Source organism: Vigna unguiculata, chromosome 5, assembly GCF_004118075.2.
Source record: "Vigna unguiculata cultivar IT97K-499-35 chromosome 5, ASM411807v1, whole genome shotgun sequence".
Lineage (NCBI taxonomy): Eukaryota > Viridiplantae > Streptophyta > Magnoliopsida > Fabales > Fabaceae > Vigna > Vigna unguiculata.
The window spans coordinates 42,999,350-43,012,860 of NC_040283.1; the positions used below are offsets into that span (position 1 = coordinate 42,999,350).

The 13,511-nt window shown below is 29.6% G+C and overlaps 1 protein-coding gene across 1 annotated transcript; it reads left to right on the forward strand.

The window, feature by feature from the left end:
- The first annotated feature begins 9,141 nt into the window (after window positions 1-9,141).
- On the forward strand, window positions 9,142-13,091 carry LOC114184129 (zinc finger protein WIP3-like). The gene is made up of 2 exons (XM_028071380.1): window positions 9,142-9,879; window positions 12,225-13,091. The coding sequence occupies exons 1-2, from the start codon at window positions 9,415-9,417 to the stop codon at window positions 12,666-12,668; spliced, it is 909 nt and encodes a 302-aa protein (XP_027927181.1). The 5' UTR covers window positions 9,142-9,414; the 3' UTR covers window positions 12,669-13,091.
- Window positions 13,092-13,511: the final 420 nt, after the last annotated feature.

Genomic DNA, 13,511 nt, shown 5'->3' on the forward strand with positions numbered 1-13,511 from the left:
TTAAGACTGTTATTAACATCCAAAAACTTACATGAAGATCAAATTCATTAAAAAATATTTAAAATAGCGAAATGTAATTGATTTAAATTTCAAAAGAACCAAAACTGCAAAAGTTAAGAGATATAAAAATAGTTTTAGCCAAATAAATATTGTGGTTTACCTGAAGGAAGGTGATGCCTTATATCAGTGACAGCCATGAATAATTGAGTCTTGTGATACTGTCATCTCCAACGTTATAATAGTTATAATCAATGCATGTATTTACTGTGGGCACATTTGAATACGACAAGACAATGATGTTGAAAGATACTATGAACCAACTAATATGTATATATATTATATATATTATTACTATTATCATATTCATGCTTCCTTCTGTCAAATCTAGGGGCTCTTCAACCACTCTCTTCTTCTGCACAAATTACTCACTCACCTAGTTTTTACATTCTGCCATTTCTTTTACAATCTATAAATTACCTCTGAAAAGTTGATCCGTTGTTCGTTTTCCAAACTATCCACGTTACCATAACGAATCCTTGTTTCAGTATAGTGTCAGAGAAACAAGGCAGGCAAAATCCTTCTTTCTCACTCTTTTCAAATTTGTTATTTACTATATACATGTGTGTAAATTTTCCAAAACTTAATTTAGTCCTTAGTTGAATCTTATGATGTCACATCAAGTTTATACCATTTAATAGGCTAAGGTTTTTCTGTTGTTAATGTGTATACATACCAGATATAATCCTCTTCATTGATATCAGCAATCTAAGACATTCTCCTTATGATTAAGTTAAGGAGGTAACTAAATATTTATCAGAAGAAAGTGTTTCAGAAGTAGAAACGATCATTCGAAACACAATATACACATATATATATATGTTTGAATGATGTGAGTAATTAATGGAGACATGTTGATTTTGTTTGTTGCATTGTATGATTTAGCAGGAGATAGGTGAGTGGTAGGTAAAATGAGAGGTAGGTTTTTGGATGTCTTGGAATTGGAGAAAGAGTGTGTTATGTATGTACTGTGGATGATGCAAAGGCTAATAATATAGGGTTAGGGGATGCATGTGATGTGCATAGCTACTTCTGAATAAATGCTTCTCACTCGGTATTCAATTCACTCTCTGTATCATCCACATTAACAACTGCTATTAAAGAATATGTTACCTCATTTAGTTCTATATATGAGAAATTAAATAGAATATCATTTGTCTTAGATGTATGTTCAGCTAATAAGATTTTCAAAATAAACTTTTCAGAACATATATAATATGTTCTGGAATAAACTTTTAATTAAATGACTATTTATACATTTTTTTTTTTAATTTAATGGTTGTCAATTGAAATTTAAGCTTTTGGTGTCACTTGATTCTTGTATCAAAGAGGCAACAACGAACGAGATACATATTTTGGGTTTTTTCTTCTTACACCCACTTAATTTCTATGCGCACCCCTCCCAAATTTTTGTAAAAGTGACTCTCTGATTACTTGATCTAGAAATTTTTTCAGAAGAAGTTTTATGAAATTAAACGCTTTATGGAATAAGATTTTCGAAATAAACTTTTCAGAACATATATAATATTTTCTGGAATAATTTTTTTAAAACAAGTTTTCCAAAAACACATAAACTATATTTCAGAAAAAGTTTTCTAAAATTAACTTTTTTCGCAATATCTATCTCTTCTTCCATTACTGCAATTTACCTCTCTTTTCCATTCTCTACGGCGGCAGAAATGATGGCAGCGGAAACAACAGTGGTGGTGGTGATGTGATACATTGAAAGCGAGTATTTTAATTTTTTTTCTATTAATATGAGCTGCATTTAGTAATGATAGGGTGCAGGAAGAATAAGTCAAAAATTTTATTCCAGCCCATTTTGGTGGCCCTTGATTCTACTACCAAATGGGTACTCTAGCCCACCCAAACTGTGAATTTCTACCAATAAATAATATAACTTTATATGATTCACATTAAACATTAGATCAATACTTCACTTCAAAATAATAGAACTTTTTTAAGGATTTAAAATTAAAATCTATAACAATTTTTCATATAAATGTTTGGTTTGGTATATTTAACGCAGTAAATTTGAAAATTTTAAATAAACTTTAATTAGGAATTAATTCAAGTAGATCCTCATGCTCCCATCCACCATAACTTTGATCTAACTTCATGTAGTTCCTATTCATAATTATCTTGTTCATTATCCACTTTCATCAAAATTATTTCATTTATAATTATACGATGTCCATTCACTTAGATAATTCATCATTACTTGAAATATCTATATTCTTGTTACACCATAATTTAATACCACTAACATAATTTATACAAATAATAATAATAATAATTTGTGTCGCATTAATATATTATGATCAACTGTCCATAAAACAGTAAGAATGTCAAAGCATGTTGGTCAAAAAATACACAACAACTATGAAGATAAAATTACCCATTCATAACCTTATTTAAGAATGTTTTTAAGAGAATAGAATGTGGAAACCATTTTCAATGGAGTTCCGAGAAAAATTCCATAGTTTTGGGTCTTCTCCATTGAAATTTGTGTTGTCTCAAAACTATTACCATGAAAAGAGGAGGTCAAGGTCAAATTTGTGTGGAGAAACTTCTAAATTTGATTCTGTGTTGTAATTTTAGAATGTGATTATCTCAATAATTAATTAAAAAGTTGCAGGTAATGTACGTCAATAAGGTGTTTAGTTTAATTTATGAACAATTACTCATATTAAAAATAAAATAAAATTAGACAATCATTATTTAAAATTTAACTTGAAATAGGCATATACTTAAGGGTTAAATATGTTTTTGGTCCCTCAAGTTTTAATGAATTTTGTAATTAGTCCATTTTTGAAACTCTACACCAATTTAGTTCTTCATCTTTAAAAATACATGAATTTAATCATTTTAACCAAATTTTGTCAAGTTTATGTGACGTTTCAAACGCGATTTATGATAATATTTGAGTTAATATTAAAAAAAAGAATGTGTCAAAAAGTGTAAACATTTCAAATACTAACATAAAATGCGCTTGAAACGTCAGATAGACTTAACAAAATTTGATTAAAATAATTAAATCCACGCATTTCTAAAAATTGAGGATTAAATTGATTTAAAGTTTCAAGGAGTGATTAATTTCAGATTTCACTTAAAACTTGAAGGACAAAAACGTATTTAACCCTATAATTAATACGGTGAATGCACTCTCCACCATGATTTTAAATAAAAAAAATCATTAATTTAATAAGTATTCTAGAATTCTTGTTAGAAGGGGTTAACCTTAATTAATTTTAGCCTGAGTTACCACCTTGACGTGAAGTTATGACGTTAACTTCCACTAACTTCCAAAACTTGTAGTTTTATTTTTCTCTTTATAAATGTAATGTTAGTTTGAATTAGTCAAGCCAAATGAAGCTAATTTTAATTCCATGAATTTGTTTAATCCCATTCTTTGTGGATTTGATGGGTTATGTTGAAAATAGACGATGAAGTTAATGATGAAAGTAAGAAGTTATAACATATTTATGTTGAATTTTAACGATCGTTATTATTATATATTAGTGCATATTATACATACATATTATTTTTCTATTCCTTTCCCATTCATAAGATCCACCAAGACTCGCTCCTCAAATTACGCACAACTTTTTTTTTTTAATCAACCAATTAAGAATTTGATGATATGGGTTAAGTCTTCACTTTTGCTAAACATATATACCTTAAACTTAAGAAAGGGACAACTTTAATGGGAAGCTTCATTTTTGGATCACACTTTAATTATTTGAAATTCTATAAAATGAGTGCTACATAAGTTTGAAAAAAAATGATAGCATACAATTGAATTTTGAGCATTTTCCAATCTAAATAAAACACTATGTTGTAATTTGAGAATTCAAATGAATTTTTGTTTGCTAAAAGAGTTAGGTAAATATGAAATCGAAATGACACTCTATGAGGTTCATGCATGCCTTCGTTAGTTGTCTCTCATCAATCAATTCTCTTCCTAGTATAATCAGTAATTGTGACAATTATATTTTATATTTGCAAGAATATATAAAAAAAATGAAAAAGGAGCAAATTTTAAAAACGAAGCAATACATTATCTTAAAAAATGTCATTTTGGAGATGAAACCAGATTGAATGCCATATATAACTTGCTTACCTTCGATACCAAATAATGATATAAAAAGAAGGCACATGTAATAATCCTTAATTTATGATTATTATAATTAAAAGTCTTTTTAGCATTGTTAATTAATTTTCAAAAAAAATTGAAGATATTACTTTAGTTATCTGGAATCATTTTTAATTGTTGCACATCTTTTAAAATACAATAAAACAAAATATTTAATACCTAATTATGATCAAGGATTTGTCCTCCACTCCCTTATACATTTTTTATCTAGAGTTACTCTTCTTTGTAACATTTAATACCTATTTTTCTTTTTCTTTTTCTTTTTTCTTATTTCTTATAAATCATAATGATTGTCATCTTATTAATATTTGATAATAAATATATTATTTTAAAATAAGTGAAATTTTATTTTTAAAATATAGAAAAACATGGATAATCCATGATAAAATTACATTACAGACATAAGCAAAAATACTTATCATGAAAGAAAACTAAATAAGTATGATGTCAAAATGGGTCATTCAACTCGATCCCGTCCGATCCACTACGGGTTGACAACTTAGTGAGTTAACCCAATTTGACTCACTTATTAACGGGTCTAAAAATTTCAAACTCGATCCGGTCCATAACGGGATGTATTAAACTACTCACTTAATTAAAAACAATTTTTTTTATTCTAAAAAAATTATAATTTTGATTAAAATTTAAATAAAGTTAAAGACATATTATAGTAAAAAAATGAATCAGTTATACACTAGAGAATTAGAGAGAGAAGATTATTTAGGTTTTTTTTTTTAATATAATTTGATATTTAAAATTTATGGGTCTTAAACGTCTTGTCCTTTCAAGTTTGAATAATATATTCAAAATTGTGATATTCTTAAACGAGTATTATTATAGATGAGTGTTTGTCTAGTAGTTCAATTGTAGAGTGTATAGAAAATTGGAAGAAAGAGATTATACTGTATCAATGTTTAGCATCACATCTCAATGAAAATAGAAATAATTTATATACAAGAATAAAGAAGAGCCCACTAATTGATCAAAGGCAGGACGAAAATTCAGTAAAGAGACAAGAATTTTGATAAGATTGATAAAGGCAAACTAAAAATACTCATAAATATGGAATCTACCTTGAAAAAGTCTAATTTATGATTTAGATATAACAGCACTTTATATAAGTTGCAAATAAACAGAAAATTTAATTAAATTTTAAACCAGTCAAAAACATTTGTATTTCTAAGAGACTTTTCATTAAATTGTTTGCTTCATTTATCAATCAAAGTTTTATATTTTTTTCAATTGAATTCCGGTTCCTTAACATTTTCCTTTGTGAGGGTTGTTATTTTCCCTATCATTTTCCTTACTTATATTCACATACTAATTAAGGGTGGCAAAATGGGCAAGTACGGTCCGTTTTGACCCGGCCCACCTGTGACCCGTCCAAAACAGGTCGGGTCGGGTTGGCCCGCCATCCAAAAACGAGTTGGATATTGTAACCCGTCTCGTTTTAGGACGGGTTGGCCCGCAGGCTGGTTTTTTTTTTTTTTTAACTTTTTATAACTTTTTGTTTATAAATCTATTATATATATATATATATATATATATATATATATATATAAATTTATTTATATAATATAAAAAAAATATTATTTTTTAATTAATTTTAATTTTAAAAATAAAAAAATTTAAAAAAAAAATAAAAAAAAAATAAAAAAACGGGTTGGCGGGCTGGCCCGTTTTGGCCCGCTAAACTAGTGGGCTAGGTGGGCCGAGTTACAGTGGGATGATGGGCTGGAAATTTCAACCTGGCCCGCCCTTTTTTTGGCAAACTGGCGGGCCTGGCCCATTTTGATATCCCTAATACTAACGTATGTGAATTTGTTTGTTAATATTAATCGGGTTAAATAATATATTTTTTTATTTTTTATTTTTCAGTAAAAATTGAAATTAGTTCATCTCTTAAACTTTGGATCAATTTAATTTTTCTTTTGTAAAAATGTGTGAATTTAGTCATTTTAACCAAATTTTATTAAGTTTATTTGACATTTCAAATGCGTTTTTTTACTTAACATTGAAGTAGAAAGTTGTCAAACGGTATAAACAACTCAAGTCTTATTATAAAACACATTTGAAACGTCAAATAAACTTAAGAAAAGTTGGTTAAAATGATTAAATATACATATTTCTAAAGTTGAAGAACTAAATTAGACAAATATTTCGAAGAGAAACTAATTCTAATTTTTACTTTAAAATTAAGAATCAAAAGCTTATTTTAGTCGTATCAATATTGTGATTCATATAAAATGAAACATGACTTTCATTGTTTTTAATGAAAACATATTCAATAATGAGATTACCTACTCCTTATATATAGATTAAGGTAGTGTTATAATCAATGGAAATAATATATAGGATTTGTTAGTTTTCATTAATCACAAACAAAATCTCATAATACATGAACACAAGTAACACGTTGTGATTCAATTGATTCAATTATTTTCTATTGGTAGTAACCATGTGTTTTCTAATTTTTTTTTCTCTCTTTTTTTTTCTGTTTTATATAAGAGGTGGAATAACCTATTGTATTACTGTTAATAAAAAAAAATAAGTAAAATAACATGACAAAATAACTGTCCCATCATTAAGTTAATCAAAAATTAAATAATAAACTCAATTAAAAAACATAAAAAGAAATTAATTACAATAAACAGACAAAAGTAAACAAAAAAATCAATTAAAAATACCTAAATTTGTAAAAAACTTGGAACTTACTTATACCTAAATCGAATGCCGCTATCCTCTTCAAAAAATTTAACACGCATTCTTAGTTCCCTACCACAAGATTTATTTATACAATATAATTGGATTCCTTCTCTATATGTACATTATGTAAAAAGTTTTGAAAAAATATGACATTACTTTAAAAAATGCTTAAGTAACTTTTAAATTACCCCAAAGAGTGAGCAAATTTTCTAAGGTGTGGTCACGGGAAGGTATGAGTGTGACATGCAGCCAAAAAGAAAAGGGGTCTCAAGGTAACCTACTATACATGTGTACAAATCCAACACTACCTTTCAATTGTCAAAATCCTCAATTAACATACCAACTCAGAATTTCTTTCAACATTACAACACCACCACAATTAGACAAGACCACTAATTCATTTATTGCCGCTAACTACTCACTAGCAGTTACATTGTCAATTAACAATAACCTCTTCAAACCATTCATCTTCTGCAAAGGACACTTTTGTGTATATCAATATCATCTCTCCTGGGACAATAATACAAACATACATATAAACAAGACAAACCACCCAGATTTTGATTGATGCAGGTTAATCTTTCTGATTCATCATTCATACCCAATTTCAAGGATTATTCAGTGAATGATTCATTGAATTTACCACCTAGCTACGATACATATAAACTTTCTTAAACTGTTGTAATCAATTGGTACGTGAATGTACTTCGAGTCAGATTTTGGACCCCTTCACTATCAAACACGGAGAAAGGTTACAAGAACTGAACAAAGGGTGTTACAATTTCAGTTAAAGGTGGTGATCAATCGAGACAGAATGATATAAAATGACTTACAATGATCACATACATCTCAGTGGTGTGAAGCTTGGTAATTAACCAAGTGTGGTTAACTTGTTACAAGAATGAACTGTTTTAGGGTTGTAGTATAATTTTCTGATCTCAACTAACTGGGTAAAGTTACCTCAGTTCAGATCAGAATTTTCTTCAGAGAAAGTTACATTTTCTATAAGGGAAGAAAATTAATAAAAAAACTTATAGAAGATGCATGGTCATATGATCATATAGATCGATGTATAGACAACATATGCATACATAGTAAATAAGTGAAAGTCAAAGAATGATAGTAACTGCTAGGAAAGCCTGTGAAAGCATTTGTCGTTTAAGAAAGAAGTGATGACAGTGTTTTGTCGGTGACAACCATTAAGCTCTTCAGACTTCATCACTGATCAGTTCAGCTTACGCTTCAAAATCCTCAGTACTATTCTGCTTAATTTGCAGAACAGCATCTCTCACTTTTTATATTCTTTCTTCATAGTTACATTTTTTCCATAATCATGTCAGTAAAATACTTCAGAATAAGGATAGTCATGCTGTGATCAACATAAATTATATGAAGAGAGTGATAAAGAAGTTGAAATTAGTTTATATATAAATATTTGAACGTGGCATTTGTCTGATAAAGATCTGTTGTTGGATAAGATTTGTGTAGCACAAGTTTAAGTTATTGAATACAATATTAGTATTATATATATAATTAGTTAATTATAAAATTAAAGTAATAAGTTATTATAATTGTACTTTCCAGAGGATTAGTGTCCGATTAATATAAGCAACAAAGCTTAGTTTTTTTAAGATGGGTTGTTTCTCTTGAATAAATTGAAGATTTGAAACGAACCTTCCCCAGCACTTTTCTTTTCATGTTCTTGAACAGAACTTAAGTATATAAGATAGAATAAATTAAGAATTATGAGGAAAATATAATTAATAAGAAAAAATTTGGATTAAATATGGTACTCATAGTTATTTAATCGGCATATATACTTGCAGCAGTCATGATCAACACCAACAATTAAGCCTGAATTATATTCGTTTTTAATCATAGATGTATGAAACTTAACCAACATGGCACGTACTATTGTTGCTGTTGTTGGTTTACACGGCACATATATTATAAAACACTACATAACATACTGTCTAGGTCCTCGTAACATTGTTCGTCATTTCTAATACTTTTTCTCAGTTTAGGTATTGACCTAATGCGTCCATATCTATTTTCATCCTCTTATTTGAAATCATTTGTTTAAGGTCAATGTGTGAGAAAATGTGGGCATGTGGGTCAAATTCCATTGTATGTTAGAAAGAGAATATAAAAGGATGAACTCGTTCGCTTCACATTGTACCAATTACCAAGTAGTAGTTCACCTCAGAGTTCATACTGTTCTAAGATTCTTTTCTACTAAATTGGTCATTCCTGTTTTGCATGTCATTTTCTATCCCCACCAATTAGTCTCCTTTTTTCTCTCACCAAAAAGAAACAAACAAAGGCCAACACAGGAGAAAGAGAAAAAGTAAGGGTGAAAAAAAAAAAGAAAGGAAGAGAAAAAAAGAAAAGAAAGCTTGATTTCTTTCATTCATCAATAAGTGCAGGCTTTCTTTCATATAGGCCTTTTTCTGAGTAGAGAAATTTCACAAATCCTTGGAGTCTCTTTGAGGAACATGAGTTTTAGGGAGTGCAATGTAGAAAACGAGAATCTGTGTGTTCAAACCCCAACTTTTATTGAGTGGCTGAAACCATCTTCTTCTTCTGTAATTAGTTCGATATCATCATCACCTTCTCCTTTGTCTCAGCATGATCAAGAAACGATCCAGTTTTTGCCCTTCAAGGAAAACCATGAAAAGGATGGTTTAGAAGTGAAAGAAGAGAAGGTGGAACAGGTCACTGTGGCTTTGCACATTGGATTGCCTCACACAGAAGAATATGACGCTGATAATCATGAAGCCACTGAGAAGAAGATTACCCATGTAAAGGAAGAAGAGCCCTTCAAGAAAAGCTTCCATGGTTGTTCTTTCAACCAGGAGAGAAGATTTTGGATACCAACTCCTGCACAGATCCTTGTTGGACCGATGCAGTTTGCTTGCTCCATCTGCAGCAAGACCTTCAATAGATATAACAATATGCAGGTTAGTTTGGTTCTCATCTTCTGGTGTAAACAACACACAAAGATTTTCTATTAATTCCACATAAACTAATTAACTTGTTTTTAAACAAACACCTAATATGCAAAAGGATCTAGCTTTCAAACTTAGAATTAAGTATCTCATTACTGCTTAACCTACCACATAGTTTACACTTCAATTTCGTCTCTATATACAAGTACCACAATAAAAAAGTAGAATCTAACACCAGTTCAACACAGTAAGTTGGGAAATGGAATGTTTTGTTTTTGTATTGTATCTGAAAGAACAGCTCTTTTGGAACGTTGTACCGTTTGAGATTTATAATACTAAAAAATTGAAAGTTGTGTATGTATCAGTTTTCTTCACAATAATCACAGCAGCAGAATAGACATTCTGGGGAAAGATATAGGTTTCAAAACAAAATAAATTCGTTGTTAGAAGCAGTTCTATATCATATAAATTCTATGATATCATTATTAGTATGTGAATGAATATGTTTGTCACTTGATTTCAATTTCAATCTGATATAGTATCCCTCTAAAAACTATATCTTGAGGACAAATATCAGTGCCAATAAATTAAGGGAAATTTGCAGTAATTTGCTGGTGTGAATCGATCTATACTCAGAATTTGAATACCCTATCCAAGCCTACTTGAAGTAGGAGTTTTTCATGATGATGATGAAGATGAAGAATAATCATCAAGGTTAAAACAATCATTTAAATGAACTTTTATGGCTATATAAACATGACTGTTAATGAGTGTCTTTTTCTTTTGCTTTCTTTTTCACTTTAACAAAATTGAGTTATGGCCTATTGCCCCGCCATCACCACCATCTTCAACTTTTAGCAAAAGGCTCCTTTTAAACCATAAGATTTCAAAGGGAAATTGAACTTCCATATCTTCATGCTTTTCTCCTTCTTTTTTTTCTTTTCTCTTTCCATATGTGCATGTTTGTCCTTTTGGGTTAAAACCTCATCACTATATACAGCTATCATAGGAACTATTCTTAGGTGTTTGAGGCATGCATGCAGTGTAGCACAATGTATATCTACCATAGCAAGTCCTTTTGAACAAGAACTATGCCTTTTAAAATAATTATATAGGCAAGAGAAGGTACATGATTTTCCAATCTTAAAGAGGCATTATTATATATGTATCTCTATTAATTAGATTACTAAAAATCACTTTTCTTTTTGTTTGATTTTTCCTTTAATTGAAAAATGAGTTAACAACTAATTAATGACAATGGCCACTGCTTGTCCATATAAAGGCCAACATTGGTAGGTTATATTAGTGGATGGAAATCATTTGTTCTCCATTCTTCTGTCTTTCAAATTAAAAAGCAAATTTTTTTTATCAGAAAGTATATTTTCTTTTTAATTTCTAGTTTGTTTATTTACATGCTAGCTTTTAATTACTCAAAAGAGCCAGAAAACAATATAAAGAAAAGGAGACACTTAATTTGGATCCCACATAAGCATGCTTAATTAAGGATTATAATTTGAAGCAAGTTTTTGGTATCAATTATACAAAATGAATATGTTAAACAAGCTCATGTATAAAGGACGGTTAAAGTAGTCTTGTCCTTTTTAATAATTTTTTTTTTGGACTTTTTATAAACAAAAAGAATTTATCAAAATGATAGATAAAATTTTAAATAAGTACACAAGGTGTGCCAGTTTAAGTCTCCTCCAGCACACTTGATATTAAACCAAGTGTGAAACAAAAAACCATACTTCACAGTTTAGAAGATATTCATTATATATTTACCTCACATTTCAATTCTACTAATTTCATTCATTTTTCGACTGATTTTTTTTGTCTCATCGTTTCTTCTTTTTTGTCTCATATATCTTAAAATTGAGTCATGATTGTTATCAGTGTAAATTACCTCTCACATATATAAATGAAAATTTTCAAACAAAAAGTTAATTAACTACTTTTAATAAGAAAAAAAAAACGTGTTAATCACATTGTTTTCATTATTTAAAATGCACACAACTTATTTGGTTAATATATTTGTTAAAAGTGAGGATTGTGTGATCCGTTAGCAGTCCAATATCGGATGGAACGGAATATACAAAAAAATTCATTAAGATAGACTATAACTTTGCTCTTATCATGTTAGAAGTGAGTTTTAAATCTAAAAAGGTTTCACAAAATCAACTTATAAAATGAGGATTGCACCCAGTTATATATTATGAATTGATCTTATCTCTAGTCGATGTGGGGCTTCGTTCAATGTTATTAATTCTGTTAACCATAATGTAATGGAATTATCTAATAGTCATTACTCAATTTATTTTTCTTATGATGAACTTAACAAAAACCTTAACAATTTGCAGATGCATATGTGGGGGCACGGATCCGAATTCAGAAAAGGACCAGACTCACTGAAAGGAACACAACCAGCAGCAATGTTAAGGCTACCATGTTACTGTTGTGCCCAGGGTTGCAAGAACAACATCAATCATCCAAGAGCCAAGCCCTTGAAGGACTTCAGAACTCTCCAAACCCACTACAAAAGAAAGCATGGTGCAAAACCATTTATGTGCAGAAAGTGTTCAAAATCCTTTGCAGTTAAAGGGGATTGGAGGACTCACGAAAAGAACTGCGGAAAGTTGTGGTATTGCACTTGTGGTTCAGATTTTAAGCACAAAAGATCCCTAAAAGACCACATTAGATCCTTCGGAAATGGCCACTCCCCTCATCCCTCTCATGAAGGCTTCGTTGAAGATGAGAAAGAATGCGTTACTGCATCTGATGAAGATGAAGTTGCTCATACATGATATGTAATGTAACATGCTATATATATATATATATATATATATATATATATATATATATTGTCTAAATTAACTCAAGCAAAATGAAACTAAACAATCTCATGGTTGGTGCAATTCATACATGTATACAAGAGAATTGCACCAATCATGGTTTAAGTTCATTTTCACTTGAAATAAGTTAGACAATTTCTGTATAAATAGGTTTATTCATATATATATATATGAAAGAGTAGTGGAAGTAAGTGTAGCAGATGATGTTACTGCTGCATGATGCCCTTGTGCTCAGTAACAAAAAATTCTCGACAATTAGTGAGGGATATTAGGGAGCGGTTTGCTACCGAGCACTTGAAGGATGTGATGGTGTGCATGCATGAATTTGCTTTGTGGTTAATTAATTAATAAGATTATGGTTCTTCAAGTGATGAAGCATGTGTGATTTTTTTCTGATAGCTGCAGAAACAGAAACAGGAGCTACACCATGTTGAAGTTTTCATATATCTTTCCAATGGAGAAAAATTATCCGCTTCGCTACTATAATTAAGGTAATGTTATATCAAGAACTTTGATGAATATGTCGTTGAAATCTTTGAACAGTATTTTGATATATTACATCCTGTTAATTGTAACAATACTTTTGGTTTGAGTTTACTTATGGTGTGCTGATATAGAATCATTTATAATCATTAAGTAGGAGATATTAGCGTCTGCAAAGGATTTTCACAATCTTTACTACTTTTTACGAATATGATTACTGATTGACCCCTCGTGTGAGGAACAACGAAAACTGCACAACATATAGAAAGCTGTCATTTATTTATCCTTATAAAAGTTCAGAACGGAAAAGAG

Coding starts and splice junctions, on each gene's coding strand:
- LOC114184129 (XM_028071380.1), top strand. CDS start 9,415: ATGAGTTTTAGGGAGTGCAATGTAGAAAACGAGAATCTGTGTGTTCAA. Junction 9,880..12,224: donor ATAGATATAACAATATGCAG/GTTAGTTTGGTT, acceptor AACAATTTGCAG/ATGCATATGTGGGGGCACGG.